The sequence below is a fragment of the Theropithecus gelada genome, chromosome 3 (assembly GCF_003255815.1).
Source record: "Theropithecus gelada isolate Dixy chromosome 3, Tgel_1.0, whole genome shotgun sequence".
Taxonomy (NCBI): domain Eukaryota; kingdom Metazoa; phylum Chordata; class Mammalia; order Primates; family Cercopithecidae; genus Theropithecus; species Theropithecus gelada.
In genome coordinates this window covers 136,833,754-136,844,362 of record NC_037670.1, presented here as the reverse complement: position 1 = coordinate 136,844,362, position 10,609 = coordinate 136,833,754, and the positions used below count along the sequence as shown (strand labels likewise).

The 10,609-nt window shown below is 39.7% G+C and overlaps 1 protein-coding gene across 2 annotated transcripts; it reads right to left on the bottom strand.

The window, feature by feature from the left end:
* Nucleotides 1–204: 204 nt before the first annotated feature.
* LSMEM1 (leucine rich single-pass membrane protein 1) lies at nt 205–10,378 on the bottom strand. Of its 2 annotated transcripts, none has more exons than XM_025379473.1 (4): nt 10,253–10,378; nt 6,273–6,404; nt 4,230–4,358; nt 205–1,473 (listed from the first exon to the last, which is right to left on the bottom strand). In XM_025379473.1, exons 1-4 carry the CDS (start codon nt 10,311–10,313, stop codon nt 1,343–1,345), a joined length of 453 nt encoding a protein of 150 aa, XP_025235258.1. In that variant the 5' UTR covers nt 10,314–10,378; the 3' UTR covers nt 205–1,342. The 2 variants fall into 2 exon arrangements, with proteins under 2 accessions (XP_025235258.1, XP_025235259.1); XM_025379474.1 differs by lacking the exon at nt 10,253–10,378 and adding an exon at nt 9,897–10,242.
* Nucleotides 10,379–10,609: the final 231 nt, after the last annotated feature.

Below are 10,609 nucleotides of genomic sequence, written 5' to 3'. Positions count from 1 at the left end.
CTCAAAGAATTGTTGCATCAGATCATCAGTTTCTGAAACAACTTTACAACAAATCGTGATAACAATGATTTTTGCCATACTCTATCAATAGGTCAAAAAAGATTTTCCAGTAATTGCAAATTTCTCATTTTAACAATGTTCTGCATGATAGCTACCAATTTTAAGAAAAAGAGTATCAATACAAATGGTTTTTGAGTGCAAAACTGGATAAGCAAAATGTGTTTATTTCATTAACTATTTAGTGTTATAAAGTGAATGTTTAATGTCCTAGTAAACCCAAATGTTTTTGATCAACCCAAAATGATAAAATCATAATACATTCTTCATGACTGGTAAAATATTTTTATATTAAATAAAAGATTTTCTAAGACTCGTATGCTTTTTAAACTCATTTATTTCACACTGTATCTTATGTCATATGCTGTGTGTCTTACTTTCATTGCTGGAACTAATGCAGGTTCCAAATATTCTAACTACATAATTTCCTAGCGTAATTTAGCAAAGGCCACAAACCTACCAGATTTCTTCCAAATCAATCAGCAGGGTACCAAAGGGGTTTTTTCATGAGAAGCAAAGTAAACGAAGCTTATATAATTACATATAACTGTCCATCTCCTTTCTTTATCCTGCACTCTTATGGAAGCTCCTCTAGAGTAGAGTGATTTGCACAGAGTAGGAGCTTAATAAACATTAGTTGAATTAATTAGGCTTTCCCTTTCAACCTCCAACCCTACATAACCAGATCCAATGCCATAACTACTGCTCATGTTTTCACCAGCAAACACTAGACAGCAACTAGCTCTGGGGCCCACCCATTGCTGTCCCTGGGGAAATAGAGTTAAATTCTAATCACCTGAGCAGAATCCATCTTATTGAAAAGAGTAATCACCTGGTTCCCTTCAACACATAAAACTCAATGAATTTCTCAGGCTTTCCCAGGCATCTGTAAAGGTGCATGAGATGTCATGAACTTCACTGACACAGTGAATTTGTTCTGGTAGCAAAGCTCCTTCGGTAAGAACCTGTATGTACGTAGTCAAGTTCTCTTGCCTTCTGTTGATTCTCCTCCCTGCTAGCCGCCCACCCTTAACCCCATTAAAGATGAAGTGTCCTACCATAAAAGGGGGCTGAGACAAGTTCACCCCTTTTTAGTTGCTATTCCCATACCCACTTGCCTTGGGGTTGATCCCATCTTGCTGCAGAAAGTGGGCCCCAGGGGTGGGTTCCCTGACCAGATCATCTGTTGCCTGAAGAAGTGCAGTTTCTCAGTTCCTAACCCTGTACACTCCCAGGAAAGTAAGAAGCTCAAGGTGTTAGCAGTTGCTCTCAGAAAATAATTTCTTTAGTTTTGTTCAGAGTCCAATTGGTTGAGTCGCTTTACAATCATATTGTTTATTCTCTTAAGATCATCTATGTCTTTTCCTTCAGCTGTTAGTCTTCTTGACACATCATCCATCTTGTTTCCAGTTTGAACTTCAAAACAGAAAACAGACTATGTTACATTGGTTTCCACTGTGTTCCACTGAAATTCATCAGAGCCCCACACTGGTGCTCAGCTGATGCTGAAAGACACTCTTGGCAAATCCCCTGTTCCCATATCCATGCATGCCAGAAGCCCAGGAGAGAAACCGGTGAAGACTGAAGTTGCCTAGCCAGTGAATTGTTTTTACAACCTCTTGGTGCCAGCCTAGGCTACCTTTGGCAACTTCACACCAATTATGGCTAAAAAAGACCTTGCTGTGAGCAACCAGAGGAAACTGTCGGCATATTTGATTATCCTCCCAGACGTGATTGCTGTGCTGCTTCATTTTGAGACCCATTCTCAGAAAAAGGTTTTCACTCCTTATTTGAGAAATTACATTCTTTGGGTTCCAGCCTATTTTGACCTAAGTCTGCTTGTTCTGAATTACCGGCCCAAAATGATTGTGTAATCATTCCCCCTCAGACCACCCATTAGAATGGAAAAACAATATTTTCCAAATACACAAGATCTTTGGAAATAAGATACAGAATGAAACACTTTGAGGTTGCTTATCAGAGTTAAATTTTCTAAGATGGCTAGAGGAAAGATTTAAGATAATAAACTTAATGTATCTAACACAGAGCAATTGTCCAATAAAAAGATACTCTTCTTTATTCACCTGATCTTTCTGTTTCTCACTTAATATGACTTTGTCTTCAATAAAAAAACACTCAAGGCAAATATAAAATATGCTATTCATACAAGTGGAACATAGTGATGTTGATAAAGTACATAGTCTTTGATGTCAAGTGGAGTGTCCTTGAGCCCCAATTTGCCACTTATTAGCAACATGACCTTGGGCACATTAATAGATCTCTCTAAACCTCAGTTTCAGCATTCATAAAACCAAAATAATAATGGAATTGGCCGGGTGCGGTGGCTCACACCTGTAATCCCAGCACTTTGAGAGGCCAAGGCGAGAGGATCACCTGAAGTCAGGAGTTCGAGACCAGCCTGGCCAACATGGTAGAACCCCATCTCTACTAAAAATACAAAAATTAGCTGGGCATGGTGGCTCACACCTGTAGTCCCAGCTACTTGGGAGGCCGAGGCAGGAGAATCACTTGAACCTGGGAGATGGCATTGCAGTGAGCTGAGATGACACCACTGCACTCCAGCCTGGGCAACAGAGTAAGATTTCATCTTAAAATAATAATAATAATAATAATAATGGATTCTACACTACAGAGTTGTTACGAGGTTGTGAACAAAGAGGTATCAAGGGCTTAGCACAGTGTCTGGGACAGAGTAATGACTCAATATATAGCATTTAGTATTATTTCCCTCAATCTTGCTACTTATCTCACAGAAAAGAAGAATTTGGCGGGGTGGGGAGGTGTTTACATGTCTGTAGACATACCTAAAATTTCCTAACAGTTTAACTTGGTTATTACCCCCAGGCGGGTGTGGTAGAATGACATGGCCAGCATTAATTTATGTTGGAGTAACGGTTCAGAATACTAGCCCATGTGCTCTTTCTGGCATTGCTGGTTCAGTAGCCAAGCCTCCCCTAACTGATCATCAGATGCAAGTTTGCAACTATTGTAAAAATAGTTCTCATGTTAGCTTCTAAATACAAAAGGGCATCAGCCAGGTGCAAGAGAAGCAATTAAACATGACCCCTCCCTCCCAGTCCCTTTTTCTCCAGAGGCTAAAGACGTTCAAGCTGCAAGGAGGGAGGAGTCTTCAGGGGAGGAAATGGGATTGAAAGTGGTGAAAGGGTCATCATGAACTCTGCCCACCTGTCTCCTCTCATCGTCATCACCACCTCTGCCTCCTCTAATCCTGAATGAGATTAAATTAGAGCCCTCCCAAAAGCTATAAAGCACTCAGGGGTGGAAGAAATGACGGTGCAGTACACCCAGGCAAAAAGGTATCAAAGATGACACCTTCCCTTAGGCTCCATCTACTCTTAAGTCATCTGGAAGAGAATTAAAATAATTCCAGATGAGAGGGGAAACTTGTGGGCTCCGTGGGAAGAGGCAATGCTCAGAACGGGGCGACAGCACCACAGGTGGACAGCACCCCTCCCACATCCAAGGCAGAGAGGGTGGCGGCGCTGGAGGCTTGAAGGATCCTTGACTGAGAAGCTGAGGTGGGGAAGTCTGAGTCACCACTCAAGGTCACAACATGCATGGCCCAGGCCAGGAGCAGACAAAGCAGGTTATATTAGGAGCAGGTTGCCTGAACACGATCAAATTGGAAAGAAGCCACATTTATACATCTCCAACACTGTCTCTGGGGCCTCATACAAGCCCTCAAGTGCTTCTCATTGATGTCTAGGATGATATGCAAGTGAGAAAACCTGGGAGCGAGTTCAGTTCAAAGCCTCAATGTGACTGTGAGTTATAGATCTGAATTTAGTGGAGAAATCTAGGCATTGGATAAAGTAAAGCTAGAATCAACCAGAATAAGTTGCCTTCCATTGGGCAGCTAGAGTCTCCAAGTGAGAAATTAAAGTGCTATAGAATTATTCAACATACACATTCATGGACTTCTGGCACTGTGGGCTTCTGCAGTGGGTTTGTGCCCAAGGGACCCTGTCCTCAGCCAGCAGGGTTCACTCGAGGCATTCCTTCTTCTTTCAATGTAAGCATTGACCACCAGGAAGCATTGACTGGAGGGTGCAAACTCTGCAGGACCAAAGTCAGCCAGCTATGAATAAATGCATACAAGCAATAAAAAAGAAACCTGTGGTGGTACTTACCTATTAGAAATATCACGAAAAAAACCAGTGCCAGGCTGACAATCAGCACAATTAGCAGCCCCACAAAAAACAGACTCCGGCTTCCATTTCCTGAGTTTGTGCCAAGGACTGGGATTTTGTCCTCTAGAGCTAATACGAAACAAACAAAAAACAAGGACAAAAACTGCTCAGCATACAACTTGTCAGCAGAACTGAACAGTAGCCCACTGTTAGACCATGAGTAATGGATACACCCAGTTTCTCTCTGACAAGCCTAGAAAGTGACTTCTGTTTTAGGAATGTCTTTGGGCAGAAAGAAATCTGTGAATTATTTACCTTCTTCTCTATTGGTATTCAAGGAATAAGCAGGGTTAAGCTATCTCCTTAGACCTGTTTGGAAAGTTCTTTGAAGGCTGTCTTAACGCTGAAATAGCAGAACATGAATTTTTGTGTGGGGGGGGAGGGAATATAGAAGTTAAAGGCTAAGAGTGATAGAAATTCTATTACCCTTTCCCAAAGTAACCCAGGAGTAAAACAGAACTGGGTGTGGGACACCTATGCCGGGTGGAAGACTCAATTGAATGCTCTGGGATATGTCCCTGGAAACTTCTTTTATTATAGGAATAATCAGTTAAGTCTACATCCATTTAAACAAAAACGGCCCTGACCTATTTTGGTTTCTTTTTTTTTTTTTTATTTTATTTATTTATTTATTCATTTTTATTATACTTTAAGTTCTAGGGTACATGTGCACAACGTGCAGGTTTGTTACATATGTATACATGTACCATGTTGGTGTGCTGCCCCCATTAACTCATGATTTACATTAGGTATATCTCCTAATGCTATCCCCCCACCCCCCCAACAATAGGACCCGGTGTGTGATGTTCCCCTTCCTGTGTCCAAGTGATCTTATTGTTCTCTTAAAGCTGTCTTCTGGATGGATATGCCCTGGAAGCAAGGTTCTTTTAAATGCTTTGCAGTTGAACTGAGAATGCAGTTACATTTTATCAACAGCTGGTTCACTCAAACCAAGAATTGTCTGCATTTTATCACTGTTTTTGCAAGGTCTGCTTGCCTAATAACACCCAGATTAAACTGAATAAGCAACACAGAAACCTGGGGCAGTGGAGATCATCGGATTACTTTTTGCATACTCTCCTACGTTGAATTGGTCCCACTCACTGTGCCACGTGATTATGGACAGATGGGTGGCTTATGTCCCATGCCTTGTAAGTACATCCTATGCCATACCCTTCAGTTACTTTTGCTTCCTAATCAAAGCAACAGTGTAGGCTGATGCCCAAACTTCTACTTCTATTGAGACTGACTGCAATAAACAGTTGAAAATTTGAACTTATTAAAATGAAGAAAAAAGGAGAAATTTAGAAAGGATTTAGACAGGAAATGATAGATATAACATTGGGACAATAAGTTTAGAGTGTATATGAAACAAATGGCAAGTGAGCAATTAACACTGGTGTTTGAATGTCAGCATTTAAGCTAGAAAAGATGGCGCTCAGAGTGATCTGACAGAGCTCATTTATAATATTTAGGAGGCAAGATACACATTTAATATTTAGCAGATGTTATTTTGCTTCCCCCACCCCCTTTTTCCAACCCTTAATTGCGCAAGTTGTAATTTGTAAGTAGAAAATGCTCTGGATTGCGTATTCTCTTGGCAACTCTGCTATAAAACAACACTCTTGTGGGAAGCGGTCCCCATCGGTAACCGAGCCATGGTCACTGGGAGAGGGATGAGCGAGCCTCCAGGAGTCCAGCTTTGCAGGCTCCACCCCTTTCCAGAGATCTGAGGCCCCAGGATCTCAGAATATTTGAAGTCAAGAGTTCAAATCTTGTGTTGGAGCCAAGAAAGCCCATAATCCTGTCAAGTGTTCAGAAAACAGAGGCAAAACTTCCCTAACAGCAAATAACATTTCCAGTGCCAACCTCTTCCTAATGCCCACTCCACCCCCACCACATCCACACATCCAGTCAGCAGTGGCTATTTTTAGGTAGCCTAGAAGCTAGGAAGGGCCGCTCTGCCTTCCCCAGCACACATACGGAACAGATGCTGCGATCCGGCTGGACAGAGGTTTAATTTGTTTAAGTCATTTATGGAATCCACCACATAAAGCTTTCCATCTTCCTGAATGCCACAAGAACCAGTGTCCTGGGAAGAATGAGTCATTGTCCCTGGAAGAAAACACTGACGTTAAAAACAAGAGGTTGGGCTTGTGAACTCAACTTCACAAGAAGCACAGCCATCAGGAAGCCATACGGGCCTATGAAGAACTACCCACAAATACTATTTTCAGCTAAGGGTCTAGAGAACTTGGCTTATCTGGAAAAAAAAAATATTTCCTTCTGTGGACCACTTTGTAATCGTTCTTTTTGCTTTGCTTGCCAGGAAGCTCACAGTCAAACGTGTGGCCCAATTTTAAGAATTGTACATCTGTGTACACCCTGCTTCTCTGCAAACTCTCTTTTCTCCTCCTCAGATTTCTCAGTTCTGCCTATACTTTCCCTGGATCTGTTTTTTGTTTTGTAACTGATTTTTAAATTTTTCTCTTTTATTACATTGTTCATATTCTGGTGAGATGCCTCAAATCCCCTTTGTGCAAGAAGACTAGGTACACAAAATTAAGCTAGTCAGCAGTGGCCATAAAACATTCTGAAAGAAGAGAATATTACCATGAACCATTCTAATTGCAGGAGGCTTTAATAGAAAATTGCAATTTTTATAGCCTTCCTCCATATGGCATATAAGTCCTTCCCTTCACACATTTCCTTTAGCCATAAGATGCTGACTATGAGTCCCCAGGACAACAATCTTAGCAAACTTAGATGCTATAGAGAGAAATCCTGCTAGACTTCAGGACCTCCAAGATCTCTTCCACCTGGGTTTCCCTTAGACTGAGGTCACTTATGTAATAAATAGCTTGAGGTTTATTAAATATTAAAAGTAATATTCTTTAATGACAGCACAACTGCAAGCAACACTGAAAAGCCTGGTGAGTTTAAAAGGTTTACGTGGAGATGTATCTCTAGCACAACAGAGAACTTGTGGCCATTTAATTACGTGAAAAGAAGGCTCTAGGAAGACAAATTTCAATTACTATAAAAGCTTTTCCTTTCATGGTTATCGAGTCTAATCATGATAGAGGACTTTTCAATCTAGAAATGGTGTTAGATGTGCTTTAGCCCCCATCCTTTCCGCAAATGAGGAAATGGAAGCTCGGCGAGGTGAATGCCCAGGATCACACATTTGCCTGGTAGCAGAGCTGGAATCAGGCCTTCTGTTCAGCGTTCACTAAGTCTTGCTTTGTGCTACTTTTCTTTTCTATATCCCTTCCTAATCCTGCCTCAAGACTCAGCTCAAACATCACTTCCCCTAAGAAGACAGAACAAACCTGTCTTTCCTTTTGCCTTTGTTGGATTCTTTACATTCTTCTATCAGAACATCTATAGTATTTTATTGCACTTATTTGCTCACATCTTTGATGTCCCCGGATAGACTGAAAACTCCTTAGAGTAGGGACCAATCCTATTCTTCAAATTCCCAGTGCCAGGTTTAGAAGTTGGTGACTTACGTTAAGATGGAACACCTGAAATATTTATTTAGGATTTAAATCTCACCATTTTCAAAAGAATTGGAGGCAGTTAATAATAAGTACATGAACAGAAATAAGATTGAGGATAAAAATCCTCATGTAATGTCTATCTGGACTCTATAAAGTCAATGCGATAAATATGGTGCCTGTGCATATTTGACAACACACTGTGTACTTCCTGTTATTGCAAAAATTTCCTTTAAAACTCAACTACAGAATGAAGAGAAATATAGAGTTGGGAGAAACCAAATTCAGAAAAAAATTTAAAAAGTATACACCTAAAGAAGATATGGGGGAAAAAGTATCAGACATTTACTGAGCAACTTAAACTATAGTCTAAAATATTTAAAAAACAAACAAACAAACAAACAAAAAACCCCAGCAGTTTCCCAGTAATACCTAAAACTACTGGTACTTGTGAAAAATATGCTACCAGAACCTTAGCTAAGAAAGTGAGCTCAAAAAGTCGTGGACTAAAATATTTTTTAGAGTTAAAGCTAAAAAAGTATGTTTCACTTATCCTGAAATTTTAATTAATCAGAACAAACAATTCCCTGAGTTGTTTTCAGATAAGATACTACCGTAGCACTTTATTGATATTACTGAATTCCAAATATACTTCATAGAGCATTCCTATGACTTGATAAGACAATTTTAAAAAATTAAAAAGCAGCAGCAAATAGAGTAAAAAGGCCTTAGAATCTTATCCTTTTGCAGATAAATCCAAGGCCCCAAAATATTCACTCACGCATAGTCACAGATTTTAAAACAATTCTTTTAGATGTGTTTTATATTTTATCATTTATTTATACTAATATTTGACGAAACAGTAATATTTGACCAGGAAAAAAAGTTTTATGTGCCACATCACAGGACCATTGTTCCACACACAGCTTCTATTTTAGGTGTGGTAACTGAAGCATGGTTCATTTTTGGATCTCTGACTTAATAGCCTTGAGCCTTAGCTTCCCCTTCAGGAATGTATCTGCTGTTGCTTAAGTTTCATACTGAGACTTAATTAATGTTTACAAAATAGAGACCTAGCTAAAAAATCACAGCCACAAAAACTGACTTTAAGAGTACAGCTAATAAAATCTCCAAATTACTGGCCTGGCTATCTACTCAAAAGGTGACTCCAAAAAAACTAAGACAGCAACCTAGTGAGCCATGATGTGCTCTGAAAGAAAATGTCTTCTTTAGAGTGAAGTCACAATGTAAATATATGCTATTCCAATATTTTTTTTTAATGAACTGCAACATGCAAGTGGAAAAATAAAGAACTAGCACAGAAAACTGAGCTGGGTGCTGTTCCAGGGCTCCAAGCGCCTGCAGATGACTTGCAAATGACTCATGAGTCTGCTAGTAAATGGATACAAGGTCACATGGCCCTAAAACCAGACCCCACAGCTGTTTGACACCCAGTAGTTGCTATCTTTGGCATCTCCAAATGAGGGCATCTAGGAACAACCAGCAAGCCTGGAGAAGCCAGTGTTACTAGCTATTCTTCATCACACTAACTTGACCCTCCTTTTCAACTCCAGTGTGCAAATTTCTTATTCACCAAGATTGGCTAAAGCAGAATCCCTTTAACAGAACCCTTTCTTATACCTTGACTGGAAACATGTGAGTAATTTCATTTTCCTCTGGTTTAGATCACTGCTAACAGTTGATTTTTTTGTCATTTAAGAATTATTTTGCTATTTACAAATAAATATTCCGACAAATAAAGATAATTGTCTATGAAAAATTGCCTTATGCTTTATTTTTTTAACCACAGGTGCTTGGTATCAAACCATAGAAATAACTCACACCAGTATTGCTTGACACAAAATCAGAATAGTTATAATAGGGCATAATTCAAAGCTAATAAGCAGTTTTATTGAATAAGTCATGGTAATTTGTTCTTTAATTTCATTTCCGAGTCAATGCCTCTTCATGTTCAGGAAGTAATTTTTAAAATCAAGTCTAAATCATTTCTATCAAAATTGAAAAACACAGCACATGCAACAAAAGCTTCCCAGACTCAATAATACTAATTCAGTCTCAGTAGAGTAATAGCATGCAAGTTACTTACAAAAATGTGAGCTTTGACTGCTAGGTTACCAGAAAAACAAAACAAACAAACAAAAACTAATTGTTCAGAAGCAACTACAACAAAACGTTTCTACAAATTCTGTAGTTCTCTCTTTGCCTTTCTTCAGCATACAGGTGCTCCTATGAGGCCCATAAGCCCCAGTATGAAACTGTTGGTCTATATTTAGTCTTAATTTAGCCAAGCAGTGTAAGATTCCAAATCCTGACTTTTTTCATAATGTCTAAGGTTTTTAGTAAACATATTACTAAAACTATGCTTTAAAAAGAAAACAACAAAAAAACACCATGTCCTGATTTAGTTGGTAACTGATGAGGTTTTTATTGGATTGAAGTTACGGTCCTTATTTGGCTGAAGCAACTGTGTAAGCTGACACCACCTTTCCAGCACTCCTGCCATGGTATGTTTCCATATATAAATATCCTGTAGCAGGCAGAAGCTGCCACTATGATGACTGACTTGCAAACACTCCAGACAAACCAGAGAACTGCAATAAACAGGGACAGAATATGATTATGACATCATAACAAGGATGATGGCAGGTCAGAGGCCTAGTGCTTCCAGTAGCTACAAAAAGCGATTGTGAGTGGGAGATTTCATGGCTACAGACCCACCGCAGGTGGAGGAAGCACTCCATCTCATCAGCCGCCTTTCCTTTACAAAGGCTTTATTCTGTGAGTGTTTGCACATCCTCC